Source organism: Maylandia zebra, linkage group LG8, assembly GCF_041146795.1.
Source record: "Maylandia zebra isolate NMK-2024a linkage group LG8, Mzebra_GT3a, whole genome shotgun sequence".
NCBI classification, from domain to species: Eukaryota; Metazoa; Chordata; class Actinopteri; order Cichliformes; family Cichlidae; genus Maylandia; species Maylandia zebra.
In genome coordinates, this window is record NC_135174.1 from 19,723,640 (window position 1) to 19,739,952 (window position 16,313).

A 16,313-nucleotide genomic window follows, 5' to 3' on the forward strand; every position below is an offset into this window, starting at 1 on the left:
CCCATTAATAACCTCTTTCAGAAATGTTTGCCCCTGTGCGTGTGTCCTTAAGCACATAACTACTCTGGAAGAGAAATTCTGTTCTTTTGAGTAGAAGGGGAGGAAAAAACTGAAACATCACAATAAGGTTTAAACTGTCTCACTGTTCATATTCTTTTGCTTAGATATTCACAGTAACACAACACATTTTTTAACATTGCTTTTCTTTCTTTTGAGATCACAAGTAGAAGGTGTTTCCTTTCTTCAAGCAACAGGTGAAAACAAAGTAGTTACACTTTGATACCCAGCCTGTTCTCTCCAGTATTATTCAAACTGTCTAAATTTAGCACTGAAAAGGGTGGGACTTAAGCATAAAACTTAATACACTGCTATGAAAATTACTTATTTTGCTTCTAAATCTATGTATAAGCTTTTCTATCTATCTAAGCTGTTTATAATCAAGTGCCTAAAGATGCAATTTAAAATGTTTTTTTTTTTGCTAAGTTGTCTGCTGTGTTTAATTATAACCATGGTTCAAGCCTTGACTATAGAGCCTTATGTATGCTTGAATGATTCATAGGTAAGTGTTAACTGGTTCAACAAACAATAAGCATTCCTCCAGAAATGTTCAGCTTCATGGACTGGACTATAAAAGAGTCAAAAGGGAGCCAGTGTCCTAAAACGTTTAAAAAACCTTTCGAACTATCCGGTCTTTAAGTGATGACGTGACGAATCCTACTTCCGGGCCTAAAGTAGTCTGCGTTTAATATGGCTTTTGTGTTGTTAACATGTTTAATGTTTTGTATTTTCTTCTATTTAATCTCAAAAAGCTCCTAAAACAGTCAGTGATTACTGTTGACCTCCCTCGGCTTTTATTACCACTAATCATTTATTTAAGCTCAGTTTTTCAAACCTTACGATGTAACTACAGCCCAGCCCATGCAGCAGTATATGAATGACTAACCTCGTATTGTGGATGGATTATCTCAGTTGTTCTCCTGACTGAAGTCTGGTCCGTTTACAGCATCCTGCCATGCGATTACATTTGTTCCTGACTACCGAGAACCCTCACGTTAACTTTTATCGAGTGGAAAAAAAGTTAGCTTGTTTATAGCTAACATAGCTGTGTCACTAGCGGTCACGTAGCACATCATTATATACCAGCTAGCCAAACTTCAGTAACCCTACAAACGTCACTGCTGTTTAGTTTTCTGTCTTCATTTATGTTGGAAGTGATAGCAGAGCTGTACGTTTTAATTTGTTTCCAAAACCCCACAGTCAGGACATGCTATATTGTATTTAGATGGAAGCTAGAGAGCTAACTTCCTGCTAACTTCTAACTCCGTTAAATTCCGTTTTCACGGATGGCTGGATGTTAAACTCAATTGTTACACCTGGTAGAGCAGAACGCTGATCATTTTATTAAAGATGAAAGACTTTAGACAGTTTTTCAACTCTCAGTAATGCCATAGTGATTGTTTGATATATGGACCTGCAGCGGAGTTTAGGCCCAGACACGGCTAGTGACGTCAGACTTAAAGACCGGATTGCTCAAGACCACTTTAAATTTTAACATTTGAAATTGCTCAGACTCTTTGGAAGCAAAAACTGGAAAAGATGAAGTGGCACAAGACTTTTTTGCAGTACTGTATCAAAAGTGAGTTTTGCTGTCAAAAGGAATTCTGACTCTAAAAAAATATCCAGAGACCTGGAATTTACAGAAAGAGCTCTTTAATGCACAAGAAATAATTCATGAAATAAGCAGTAATCGATCCGGTCTTCTCGTACACAAATATAGCCTGCTCATGCTTAAGTGATAACATGTCGCAGTGAATTCCCGTTCACTCCTTTAAGCTTCGTCTGGTAACATCCTTCAGTCCAGTCACGGTCTTTTAAATGAACGATGGGTTGATTGTCAATGAAATCTTTAAATCCTGCACAGTTGTAAAAAGTAAAGTCAAGCTATTGTTACCAGCACAGACTACTTACCACAGAGCGCTTTAGTAACCATAGAGAGGAATATTTTACTACATCAAGAGCATAAAATACTACTGCTTATGTGAGCTTTCTCTCCAAGAGCTAAGATTTGACAGACATTTATAGCCTTTTACTTCAAAGCCATAAACTACAGGATAATAAGATATAAAGTGGAAATACTACTGAAAATGAACAGCATATTTCTGATCTCCAAAGAAAAACAGCAGGGGCTTTCTCCTGATTTACTCTTTTATTAATCAGAGCATTGCTCAGTGCTGTGTAAATTTGTAAATCAAGAGGTCCCATGACACAAAGACAGTGCTGTTTCAACAGCTGAAATGATTCAAAAAGGCTGCAGAACACATCAAAATTAAAGCATCATTAGGGCCCAGCTGTTTAAACTAAACATAGCTTTAAGCACACACGAAGCATCATCCAATTACATTTGATAATCCGGGCAATCACAATCAGTCAAAAATCAGAAAAATACTAAAACTGATGCAAAGCCTGAACTTCATGCTCAGAGAACACAAAAGGCACATGCTATGCACCTTTAGGCGGCTATCAATGGGATTCACCAATAATTCATGTAATCTGAGTTTGATAAAAGATTAAAAGGAGCTGAAATCATGTGTTGCTGTATGCTGCTGTAGGAGTCTTTCCTCAGAGTTTAATAAGCGTCTCCAGTTTCACAGATTTAACTACAGCTGACACGTTTGCAAGTGGCTGCAAGGAATAAACACAATTTGAGCTCCTATTAAAACTTTTCTGAAACCCTGATTTGATTCTGGTGAGCACGCTCATATGTAGCATGAAACTTGTGTTTAGGATCGTGGATTGTGCGCATCCTGTCATGCAAAGGTTGTGTGTGTTAGATAGTAGAAACGGGCAGTTTTATATCCAACATGTTGTCAGCAATGAGATAAGAAGGCTGTCTGATTGTTCAGTACCACTGAGGCGGAGAGATGCTGCTTATTTACAGTAGTGCACTCTATTGCAAATTTTAGCATGATTCATGAAAACTCAAAATGCATGCTAAAAGTAGCATATTGATAATATTTTTAAAGCTTCCACAGTTTCACAACAGTACACCGGTAAGTACCGGTAACAGCCATGGTTTAAGAGAAGCTAAGCTCCTCCCCTACCCGGGGCTGCACTAAAGACTAAGCCTGGTCTCGTTGCAGACCCTGTCTATATACAATACCATTATCTTCCGCGCTGACAGGGATTATTTAAGGCTTTGGAATGAAATACTTAAAAACATGCAAAGCAAATCTAGGCCAAATATAGATAACCTAGAAATATATATATATATATGTATTTTCCCTTAAGCACAATTGATGAGCTCCAAGACAGAAAGTTTAACACCAAAATGAACAGGTACTTAAACTTTAACACTAAAGACATCAGAGTCGCAAAAATATTACACAGACCGACTTTACAAACTCTTCTGTTTGTGTTTTTATAAGAAGTCCACAGTCACAACTTGTACCTCGCTTACTCGCTCAAGTATATCCAGCAGGTTTAGGCTGTTTCACTCTTTTGAACATCTCATTCTTCCACAGTCGGTGATAAAATAAAAGGCAGACAGACTTTCTGTCATGATAACACCTCATTTTGTTTACATTCATTGTTCAGCATTCAGTATGCATTTCTAAAACTCTTCAGACGGTCAACAGAACAACCACTGATCACTTTCTTTGTGTTCGCGTTTGCATTGCTTTTTGCACAAAAAACATCAGCGACTACAGCCTTCACACATTACATTGTGAATAAATGTGGAGTATGTTTTACCCTCTAAATGTTTTACTCTGTCTGCATCACTTATAAATGGAGTCGATTTGGCTTGTAGTCCAAAGCACTTTGAGTCATTAAGAAAGCCTTAAATTTATGACCACCCACTTCCATTCCAATTTTCATTGATGTTGTCAGATGGACAGCCATTTAGGAAATTAAATATGACTGTATGTTTTGTTAAAATACGCTTTGCAAGCTTATTCAAGTGCTATTGTTCATATTTTCATCTATATTCCTGAAAGCAGAATTCTGTTTAGTAGTGGCTGGATAAGATAGAAGATTTAAAATGGCTCACAGAGGGAGACGTGGTGGACAACAGAAGAGAGAACCTTTTAGATTAGGGCAATTATAATGGATCATGGTGTAAACAATGGCCAGTGAGAGACTGAACTAGGGATACAGCCCAGTCTGACTGTTCCACAGTTAGAACAGTTGTGTAAACTGTGATTCATTCTGTAAAAGCATCAAAGCAAAGCCCATTGAACCCTTTCCTGCTGTGTTTCTGTGACTTTGTTCCTGTAGGATGCTGGTTTCTACAAAGAGGGGCAGATCTGTGTTTAACACGTTGTGCAGATTTCTTCCAGTTATTAAGACATAAGGATGTACAACTTCAAATGCTGACATAATGTGTTGTGCATGTGTTGGGTTTGCCATGTTTGTGTGTTCTGATTGACGCACCCGTTGTTGTGAGCTCAGACGAAGATTATTTTTGTATGCAGCAGCAACCTTGCAAAGCAGTGTATTAAGACAGCCGACAGTGCGAAGAGGTTTGAAAATTAGTATTCATCCCTTCATGTATTGTGAGATTTAATCTTATTAAACTGTACAGTGGCTATATTTACTTTCTTATGATTTCACCTGCTCAGCTTATGATTAAATAGTCCAAAATAGGCTTACACACATTCTGTGATATAATAAAAATTTGTATCTAAAGGATGGTGACTCATGGAAAGAGGTTAATCTCTGATCTTAAAGGTTTTCAACTGAATTAACCTGAAACGAGGTGTTTTTGCTGACTTGAATGCAAATGCAAACTTAATGCGAATTTAGCTGTCGGTGAAAGATTAGGCATCTCTTCTAAAAGCATAGCTCTGCAACGTCCTCTACATTTTCATTTCCAAACAGTTCCTGCTGTGCCGTAATACAATTTCAGATCATTTGGGGTGACATTGAACACTCATGCATTATTATGCTTTCACGAAGAACTGCTGAATGTCCTCCAGATTTTAGAGACAAGCGGAAATGATTTCTCAGTAGGGTCTGATCACCCTATACTCAGTTTATAGTTAAAGTGTCTCTTTGTGATATTCATTAACAATCTTTCTTCTGCGCTCCTGACCAGCATGGGAATACATTCCCTAACTCCTTGCTCTGCAGAGATAAATTATCAAGCTGTTGGACTTTTGCATCTTTCAGCCACATCAGTGAAACCTGAAATCACATTTGATGGCCTTGCAGCTGCTGGCCCCAAGTGAAAATAATTGACAGCAAGCGTGGCAATCCAAGGTAAGCAGTTAAAACACCTCAGATCCGGGACAGTTCCTTCTCATTTTACTTGAGAGGAGCTGTTTGCAGGGAGCTCCGTTTGAATGGTGGAGATTTTCTCTCCCATTATTTCCAGGGACCTCTCTCCGTGTGATGACGTCGAAGGGCCCTTCTCTGCTGAGTGCGGCTCCAGGCTATTGCCTTCGTCTGGCTCCAGGAAGTCTTCTCTACTTTGGGGTTTGATGAACTGCACACTCAGTCTAGGCGCCGCCACAGCGCCACTCTGCTGGGTAGGCTTTCGAACGCAGTGGGAGAGGGTGGAAAAGCAACTCTTCTTGAAGTTCTCGTTCATGAAGGCGTAGACGATGGGATTGTTGAAGCTGTTGAAGAACCCGATGGCCTGAACAGTGGCGATGATCATGTTGAGTGTGACTCCGTCGTATTTGTTCTCCAGGTCATCTGGAGGACAGGATAATTACACATAAAGAGGATTGAGGCTTTTAATAAATGGAAATGTGCACTTAAGCAAGATCTTTTTTTATTTACTCCTGAAACCACAGACCCCTTAATGCACCAGGCAATGCTTACAGTATTCAAACAGCATGTGAACTGTGTGGAAGGGTGCCCAGCAAATTGTGAATAGCAGAACAATGGTGATCATCATTTTCACAGCCCTTTTCTTTTTCCTGTAGAAGGTTAAAAAAAAAATCAAAAAATCAAAATCGTTATATAAAAAAATGTAAACTACACAAATGTAACACGTCTTATTGCAGGGAAAAAGCAGGTGTGACCAGGAACATTAATCATGGCACTCTTCTTGCATTGGAATGTACCAGAGAGATGCAACAGTGAGTCACTGTGGAAGTGAGTCTGTATTTGTGTGAATTTCTTCAAAAGACGTAATCACCTTAGCAGCAGTACCTCGAAGAAGCTGTTTTCTGAACTCTCACATCTTTGTGGAGAAATTCTAGCCTATTCTTCTTTACAACGTTGTTTGAGTTCATTGAGGATTTTGGATATTTGTTCCTGCACAGCTCCCTTAAGGTCCCACCACAGCATTCCAGTAAGGTAGAGGTCTGAACTTTGTGCATTTGTGACACCTTGAGTAATTTCTATTCTCAGCAAAACTGTTGGAGATTTGCTTCTGTGCTCGGGATCATCGTACTGTTGTATGACCCAGTTTTGGCCAAGCTTTAGCTGTCGGATAAATGGCCTCAAATTTGACTCCAGAATACTTTGGTATACAGAGGATTTCATGGTTGACTTGATGTCTGTAAGGTTTTCTGATCCTGTAGCTGTAAAAAAAAGTCCAAATCAACCCTCCATCACTGTTTTTGAAAGTTGGTATGATGTGTTTGTTCTGATACGCTCTGTTTGCTTTTTGCCAAATGTGGTGTTGTGCATTACAGCCAAACATCTGTGCTTTCTCCTCTGTGCAAAGGACATTATTTAGAAATTTGTGCTTTCTTTAGATGAAATCTTGGAAACACTAACCTAACTTATTTTTAGAAAGATGAGTTTTTCTCCTGGCAACGCTTCTACCAAGCCATATTTATCCAATCTCTTTCTAATTCTACTGTCATGAACATTAACATTTAACATGCTAACTGAGATGTAGCTCCTTGATCTTTTCTAGTTTCCCTGAGCATTGCACAGTCTGACCTCGGGTTTCATTTGCTGTAAAGAAATCGGCACTGTGTTGACACACCTAAATACTTTAGAACACCAAACTGCCAAAACCTCAACTTTTATAAGGTGCTCGAACATAGCTGATAGTCAGTTAATCAAGTGTATTTGATTAGCAGTACTTGGCTGCTGCTTGATCTCTTAATTCTGATGGAAGCTTTAAAGTTTTACTTAGAGTCCTATAAAAGCTTTCTTTTTCACAATACAATAAATCTTTAATGAACTCAGCCAGTATCACATATTGCAGGTCCAAACTATGCTACCTGGTGGCAAAAGTATCTTAAGTGCAGTGCCCTAACGATTCTCCTGGCCCTAAATGTATAAACATATACCCATTTCAGTCTCTGCCTTTCACATGTTCTCTCCACAAGAGCAACAACATTGCTCAAATGACTAATAGTTTATGTCCAGGAGAGTAGAGTGGAGTACAGCGGAGAGCAGGTGTTGCATCTTCTTGCAAACCACCTGTTAATGTTAGTTTCAGTCAGTAAAGATAATGTTCTGTCCTTCCCTTGAATCTAACTGTAATTTCTTTGGATTGCTGTCAGTCTTGCACTGATATTAATAGCGTAAAATGAACAACTAACATGGCATGCAAATAGATGTCACCTAATCTCCTTATTTTTTAAATACAGGTGTTCTTTTTCTTCTTCTTTCTTTGCTTAACTGTTGAATTAACCAAAAAAATAAAAAATAAAATAAAAGTTTATAGTTTAAATTATTATTATTTTTTTTTGAAGAGCAGGTTCATTTCTTTTTGTAAAGATGACTAGACCATGCAGCAAGGGCAATAATGCAACAACAGTGCCCCCATTCTTGACCTTCCACCCTCAACTATTGACAGTTCAGTTCTGTTAATTGGAATGCAAACAAGGCCAAACTGAAACGAAATGTCATCTACAAATAAATATGGCGGTTAAATATCTCCATCAGACTTGTCTAACCCACCTTGATATCTTACTGATCTCCCTGTGGTTCATGGTGCTGAGGACTGAGGCATCACCCACCCTCTTGCGGATCCACAACTCTATGCCAATGCATGTGTAGAGGAATAGCATGGCTGCCAAAGGGAGCAGGAAAAGGGCCACCATGATGAAGGTGGTGTACGCCTGCCTGTGAGTCACCGAGCTCCAGCTCTCCTGACAACACACATGGTAGTGATCGTACAAGAAGTCGTACTTCACCTGAGATATGGAAAAAGAAAAGCTTTTAGTCATGGAAGAACGGTCAAGACAGCTGAAGTAGGTCTGACTGACAGGGTGGTTTTTATCCAATGCTTTACTACATTTGATTCACACTGATGCATTTTTTTTCTGACAGGTTTGGTGTGCCAAGGAGGCCATCTGATAGTAGTAGGCTTCCCCGAGAGGACATAGCATATGGTATAATCATGTTATGCCATCCCACCAACTAAAAATGATTACTTTTACAGCTTTAATAAAACCAAACCCCAAACACAAGATTAAAATTAGGGTAGTTTAAAATTTTAATTAAATCTCAATTAAAAAGCATCTATTCACAACATTTGTGGCTCTGCTGTGAGTGAATTTAGAGCCTGATTCAGGTGGAAAGTTAAGATAAAGCCAACATGTCTTTTCATCTGTTGTGTTCAGAGGGATTACCAGGAATGTGAACCTTCTTCAAGCTAAAAAAGGCAATCTTATGTGTTTTTTGAAGGGCACTTACCTTTAACTGTTGCACAAACAGCATTGGTGAGCCCACTATCACTGAGGCAATCCATACAAGTCCTGCAAGAAACAAACAAGTATTTAATACCATCAAATAGAAAACCTATAACTTTAATACTGTGTCTGCTAAGGCATTTCAAGGAGAGCAACTTTTTAGTGACAAACAGCAGTCGCAGTAGCCCTATAATTAAATACCTCTCTTACGTAATTCATAATCTGTCAATCGTGTGCAATCTCTGTGAGATACCTGCATTTTTCTTTCTTCTTTATTCCAATAATGCAAAGCCCAACCCATAACACCAGACATTGTATGGCATAATGTATTGACTTTTTTAGACATGGTTTAAATTTAAAAGGAGTATTTCTTAAAGAGGGTGGGTGGGTGGGGTGGGGTGGGGGGGTTGTTACTTAACCCCACTTACAGACCTGTGACCAATTTAGAATAACCACTTAAGAACAAAATAATGGCAGGCAATACTTAACCTTCACCACTGAATACTTGTGGGAATTTATTTCCCCTAGAAACTATTTAAATTAAACAGTCAGGATGTGATTGGTGTACATACTTTCAGGTTTAACTCAATAGGTTTAAGGAAGGATTTGTATTAACTGTTGCTGAATTACCGATATTTTTATACCCTGTCCCACAGGGTACCCATTTTTAGATATATAGCCTAAGGATTATTTTTTTAATACTTGGATGAAAACTCTTTACAGTCAATGACTGCCAGAGATCTAGAACCCATGGACATCACCAAATCCTGCATTTCCTTCCTTAAGATGCTCTGCTGGGACTTTGCTGCAGCCATCTTCAGTTGCTGCCTGTTTGTGCTTCTTTCTGCCTTTAGTTTTGTCTAAAGTAACTAAACACAATGTCCTGTTGAGTTGAGATAAGGTGAGCCCCCTGCCAATTGAAGAATATCCCATTTTCTGCCTTCATAAGCTCCTGGGTTGCTTTTGCAGTGTACTTTGGATCATTATCCATTTGCGCTACAAAGTGCTGTTTGATCAATTTTTCAGCATCTGGCTGAATCTGAGAAGAGTGTAACTAAAAAGATTTCACACGCATGTTTGCTCGAGAGTAACACTTGCTTTATTTGAATCTCTGATAAGTGTCTTGTCAATTTGGCATGCAGAATTCTGAGCTTTGCAGTGTAGGCAACACGCACATGTAAAACCCCATGTATTTCTATCTGTGAATCAGCATTGCTGCGATATTTCTCACATAACAGAGGATGCATAAGTACAACATGCCACTCTGGTAAACAATCAATACCTAGCATCTTGTATGCTCTTCTGGACGAATACTGCCTCCTCATTTTCAGTGGGAATACAATACCCTGGTATCTCTCAATAGCAATGCAGGTCATTGTTAGGATGCCTGTCACTATGGCTGTAGTCTGTATGAATGGAACAGTCTTGCAAACCAGAACCCCTGCAAGTAAAAAAAATAAAAATATAATAATGAATATAATGCAGCATGCAGAAGAAACATTTTACAAATTATGATGACTATTTATTAAAATGACAAGCTCAGACCTGGCTATGTTCTTGCTATGATAGGTTGTTTGTCAGCTTTTAACAATATTTCTGCAGGTCAGTGTTAAAAACTGTTTAATATATCAGCTCCCACTTAGTAACCACATGCTGATTTTTAACATCAAGCCCAAGAGGTAATGATTCATATAGTGTTTTTAGAGGTTGTAGATTTAATGCTTCATATCACTGAGAGTTAATACAGTTATGTACAAGCCTTAAGATACTATAAGACATTGAAATAACACCCTATCACACTGTGAGGAGACAGCACTTTAAAGACTCTGCAAATAGAATCACCCCTTTTAAAAATAAAAAGCAACAACAACAAATTGTTCTAGTTATATCCATTATCCAGTATTCATTATATTCAGTATCCATTGCATTAAATAAATGTTGATGTGAGCATGAGCTTTCATTATCTATGCTGTAACAGAAGTGGACATAACAAGAAAACAGTCTGTAATTTTAGAATAAAACATTATAAGTGTGTTAATTTAATTATTTAAATGTTCACATCGACAGCCACTTATCCACAAATACTTCAGTGCATGGTTTGGGGGACTAAATATGATCAACTGGCAGTCTGGAGCCAGCGGTGCTTCACTTGCCTCCCGCTGTGACTCCCTTCAGGTTTCTGACTCATAACCATCTGGGTTTTTTTTTTTTTTTTAGCCTTTAAGAGACAGGAGGTCTTTATCTGCCATTTAAAGGCATTAGCTCATGGTGGGGTTCCAAGAATCTCTTTAAAAGTTCATTCCTCCGAGGATGTTTTTCCCACCCTGTTCTGACTCTCTCTGGTGCCTGAAATGTGCACATTTCTTTTTTTAATGTGCTGCTGTACTAGATTTCATTCATTGCATTTTTGAAGCTGTACTGTGGCTTATAGAAAGGGACATCTTTCTGAGGTGCAGCATGTGTCATTATTATTCAGCTTGTGCGCTTAGTTAAAGTCATGGATAATCCGAGGTGTAACCTAATGGCACATTGTATCCCCTCACAGCAGCAGTCTCGCGATTTAATATTTAAATCTTATTCTTATCGAGAAAACGATCCTCGTGCCTGACGTACTGTTAAAAAGTTGGTGGCTTAATATAAGTTCATAACTCACCGCCGAACCATTCAGAGGAGATGTTCTGCAGCAAAGTAAACGGTATGCAGAAGAAAGTGATGAGCAGGTCGCTGACCGCCAGAGAGCAAATAAAAATATCTGTCGCCGTCTGTATCGTCCGTTTCTTCACAATTATGTAGATGACCAAACTATTTCCAGCGAGAGCCAAGACGAAAATAACCACATACATGATCACGAAGGTGGTTTTGGCGCTGTACGGTAACTCGGGGATGTAGACGAGCGGCTGGATGTTGTAGGCGTTGATAAAGTCCCGACGGCTCAGGTTGTAGTACTGGAGCATCTTCTGCAGCACTTCAGGAGTTATTTTAGTGGAGCCCTGCCCCGAATTTGTCGAAGCTGCGGCCATCCTGAACTGTGTCCTCAACCTTGAGACGAACTTGGCTGCACGGGGAAAGTAAAATAAAGAAATCAATCAGCGGGAGCTCTCAGCGGAAAGCTGCTTTTTTAACCTACAGGTGCGCATCTGGGTGTTGCTGCCTCGCCTCGTTCATCCACCAGACCCCGATGCTGTTGCTGCTGCTGCAGTTATGTAGTGCTCCGTGTGCGCGTACGGGTGAGTGTGTGCGCCCGCCCAGGACAAAGTGACAGGCCAATGGACGAAGTTGTACCATAGGCTCTCTAAATGCCTCTATCCTCAGATTAGATCGTTTAGTCCTGTTAAACTATAAATACACGCAGTTTAAAACAATTAACCCGTCTATAACTTTCTCTTTTTAGTTAACACTCCATGCAGGGTGCTAATTAAGAAAATTAACTGGACATTTTTCAAACCATTTTGGCAACTCCATGAAGCAAACTAGTACAGTCATTTGCAATTCAGTGAAACCCCATATTTGCTTGAAAATAGTTCAAAGCCAACACATTCATTGAGAAAAACTGTATTGCTTTGGAAATTTGATGTCAGAAAAAGATTTCAAAAAACTTTAACACGGTCTTGCATCATATGCATGTGTTTTTCTTCACAACATAGTAAAGGCGTTTGGGGATGGAGCAAACCATTTGTTGCTTCTGGAGTCTTTTAAAAGTAAATACGTCTCACCACTCACAAAGACTGCCTGAGAAAATAGCAGCCATAAGACTGCAAAGAAGACCAGCATATATTACTTACGTTACAAGCCATTAAAAATAATGGACAGTTACAAAAAATCTCTGGAAGCAAGGAAAAGAGACAAACATAGCTGAGTGGAAACAACAGTATCTCCTAAAGCACACTTCTGAGGAGTGTTGTCTGTAAACACAGTTTACCACTGCATTCACAATTGTAATCTCTACTCAAGATTGACTGAGGGGAAGTGATAAGACATTCTAATGGATCAAAATTTAAAATTCATGCTTCCTCCAGGCTAAAGAGGGAGCAGGACTGTCATTAGACACTTCCTGAGCCAGTAAGTTAGGGTGCATCAGTGCGGATGACACTTGTACATCCCAGAATGTCCCATTAATAGCGAAAAATAAATACAGATGTGGGAGCAATATGTGCTGCTATCTAGCTAACATCTTTTCATGGAAGGTCAGGCTTATTTCAGCAAGACAACCTTTTGGACATAAAACAGCAATCTAGCTCACAGACCACAATACTGTCTGCGAACATCAAGGGCATGAGTGTCTATGGACTATGATGCTTGCAGAAAGCATTGTGAGCAGTACTGAGTTTAGGGAGGAGGTGAAAGAGAGCCAGGCGAGTTGGAGGTACTGCATGCTCTGTTGAGAAAGGGAATGAAGCCAGGAGAAGCAAAACAAAATGTGTTTGTGAAGGTGAAGATGCAACCAGGTAGCAAGGAGGTGGATGAGTTTAAATACCTGTGGTTAACCATCCAAGTGTACAAGAGTAGTAAAGAAGAGAGTGAAGGCAGGGTGGAGTGGATGGAGATGACTGTCAGGGGCGATTTGTGACAGACATATAGCAGCAAGAGTGAAAGGGAAGGTTTACAAGATAATGAGACCTGATGTATGGTGGCACTAATAGAAAGACAGGAGGCAAAGCTGGGGGTAGCAAAACTAAAGTTCATTTTTAGTTTTTTTGTGACCAGAAAGGACAGAGACAAAATTTAGATGATTAAGTTACCCATATGGAAAAGATATATATAAATCTTATAAAGTTTGTATCTGTCTTGTGTGAAACTTGTATGTAAAGCATATAAGAGTGAAAACAGATATAAGATCCCTTGAAAAATTATATAATGAAACTTGTATGTTTTGGATACTTACAGTGGGGCAAAAAAGTATTTAGTCAGCCACCGATTGTGCAAGTTCCCCCACCTAAAATGATGACAGAGGTCAGTAATTTGCACCAGAGGTACACTTCAACTGTGAGAGACAGAATGTGAAAAAAAAAATAAATCCATGAATCCACATGGTAGGATTTGTAAAGAATTTATTCGTAAATCAGGGTGGAAAATAAGTATTTGGTCAATAACAAAAATACAACTCAATACTTTGTAACATAACCTTTGTTGGCAATAACAGAGGTCAAACGTTTACTATAGGTCTTTACCAGGTTTGCACACGCAGTAGCTGGTATTTTGGCCCATTCCTCCATGCAGATCTTCTCGAGAGCAGTGATGTTTTGGGGCTGTCGCCGAGCAACACGGACTTTCAACTCCCGCCACAGATTTTCTATGGGGTTGAGGTCTGGAGACTGGCTAGGCCACTCCAGGACTTTCAAATGCTTCTTACGGAGCCACTCCTTTGTTGCCCGGGCGGTGTGTTTTGGATCATTGTCATGTTGGAAGACCCAGCCTCGTTTCATCTTCAAAGTTCTCACTGATGGAAGGAGGTTTTGGCTCAAAATCTCATGATACATGGCCCCATTCATTCTGTCCTTAACACGGATCAGTCGTCCTGTCCCCTTGGCAGAAAAACAGCCCCATAGCATGATGTTGAACATGCTTCACAGTAGGTATGGTGTTCTTGGGATGCAACTCAGTATTCTTCTTCCTCCAAACACGACGAGTTGAGTTTATACCAAAAAGTTCTACTTTGGTTTCATCTGACCATCTGACCCAATCCTCTGCTGTATCATCCATGTGCTCTCTGGCAAACTTCAGACGGGCCTGGACATGCACTGGCTTCAGCAGCGGAACACGTCTGGCACTGCGGGATTTGATTCCCTGCCGTTGTAGTGTGTTACTGATGGTGACCTTTGTTACTTTGGTCCCAGCTCTCTGCAGGTCATTCACCAGGTCCCCCCGTGTGGTTCTGGGATCTTTGCTCACCGTTCTCATGATCATTTTGACCCCACGGGATGAGATCTTGCGTGGAGCCCCAGATCGAGGGAGATTATCAGTGGTCTTGTATGTCTTCCATTTTCTGATGATTGCTCCCACAGTTGATTTTTTCACACCAAGCTGCTTGCCTATTGTAGATTCACTCTTCCCAGTCTGGTGCAGGTCTACAATACTTTTCCTGGTGTCCTTCGAAAGCTCTTTGGTCTTGGCCATGGCGGAGTTTGGAGTCTGACTGTTTGAGGCTGTGGACAGGTGTCTTTTATACAGATGATGAGTTCAAACAGGTGCCATTCATACAGGTAACGAGTGGGGGACAGAAAAGCTTCTTACAGAAGACGTTACAGGTCTGTGAGAGCCAGAGATTTTCCTTGTTTGAGGTGACCAAATACTTATTTTCCACCCTGATTTATGAATAAATTCTTTACAAATCCTACCATGTGAATTCATGGATTTTTTTTTCACATTCTGTCTCTCACAGTTGAAGTGTACCTCTGGTGCAAATTACTGACCTCTGTCATCATTTTTAGTGGGGGAACTTGCACAATCGGTGGCTGACTAAATACTTTTTTGCCCCACTGTACGAAAACAATGTATGAAAGTAATGAGAAAGTGGCCACTTTCATGAGTAAATCATGTAAGCCTTATATGATTTACTCATGAAAGTGGCCACTTTCATGAGTAATCACATATAAGTTTTTACTATTTCTTTTCCATATGGGTACAGCAGATTGTGCGTTAAGTCTGGATTTCAAACCAAATGTATTTTGTTGTCACCCGCTGACTCCACCCCACGCTGTGTAAAAAGCGCATCTACTCTTTTTGCTTTTATCCAATTAAACTGCCCCATAACTGCTCCTGTAATTTCAGAGCTGCATTCATCAGCCATCACTGCTGAGTTTTGATGAGCCTGCTCATCATTTTAACAAGAAATCTGCACTACTTGGCAATTTTCAAGTCTCAGTGTAAGGAAGAATATGAGTTTTTATTCTTTTTTTCACTTGCTGAGCTGTGTTATAGTGGTCTGCACAACATGAAATATTAGAAATACCTTATACATTCGTGGGGTTAGGCCAGTTGGTGAAAATAAATTTGGATGGTACATTTAGAGGCCTATGGTATATGACGTAAAATAGTACTTGAATCCGGTGGTACTAATGATCATCATCATCATCTTAGATTGTTATTATTTTTTCCAGCATGCCAACATGCTAATTATATGCACTGATGACAATGTCATTTATTTTTATTAAAAAATACTGGACAACTAGCAAGCGAACAATAATGACGCTAATCAAAAATGGTGTTATTGCTGGTGGTGTTAGGGGAAAAAAACTGCTTCCACACTAGTCATCCATGTAGTCGTGCTGTTTACAAGATAAAGCTGACAAAATATAAGCCCGGCATAATTTAAATCCCCAGATGGTAATGATTTTGTTTTATTCATAGAAAAGCAGAGATGCAAGCACCAATAAATAGTCTGATTAAAAAAAACACATCCATGCACGGTGGAGTAATGGTGAAGGCTAAAATGAAAGCGTTGGGTACATGTGGCAAGCTGAGCTTAGAAAGACTAAACTAAAAATACAGTGCAGGTGCTCCTCTACATTCAGCACAACACAAAAACCTGTGTTTTACTACGTGTGAGTAAGAAACAGGGCTTGTTCAAAAGGATGAGCAGTGGATTGTAAATTTTTTAGATGTTAGTAAGCTTTCTGGGGTTTATGCTAACCCAGTGCTACAAATATTACAGCTACAAGCATGTATTTGTTTTACATAACAATCACATAGGTGGCTATGACTGGCAGA

At 39.5% G+C, this 16,313-nt stretch overlaps 1 protein-coding gene across 1 annotated transcript; it reads right to left on the bottom strand.

Annotated features, from left to right (window-relative positions):
• Positions 1-2,187: 2,187 nt before the first annotated feature.
• qrfprb (pyroglutamylated RFamide peptide receptor b) lies at positions 2,188-11,810 on the bottom strand. The gene is made up of 6 exons (XM_004561252.4): positions 11,260-11,810; positions 9,889-10,047; positions 8,611-8,672; positions 7,873-8,108; positions 5,827-5,924; positions 2,188-5,697 (listed from the first exon to the last, which is right to left on the bottom strand). The coding sequence occupies exons 1-6, from the start codon at positions 11,624-11,626 to the stop codon at positions 5,300-5,302; spliced, it is 1,320 nt and encodes a 439-aa protein (XP_004561309.2). The 5' UTR covers positions 11,627-11,810; the 3' UTR covers positions 2,188-5,299.
• Positions 11,811-16,313: the final 4,503 nt, after the last annotated feature.

Coding starts and splice junctions, on each gene's coding strand:
- qrfprb (XM_004561252.4), bottom strand. CDS start 11,626: ATGGCCGCAGCTTCGACAAATTCGGGGCAGGGCTCCACTAAAATAACT. Junction 10,048..11,259: donor CTCCTCTGAATGGTTCGGCG/GTGAGTTATGAA, acceptor TTTTACTTGCAG/GGGTTCTGGTTTGCAAGACT. Junction 5,698..5,826: donor TCACATGCTGTTTGAATACT/GTAAGCATTGCC, acceptor CCTGTCCTCCAG/ATGACCTGGAGAACAAATAC.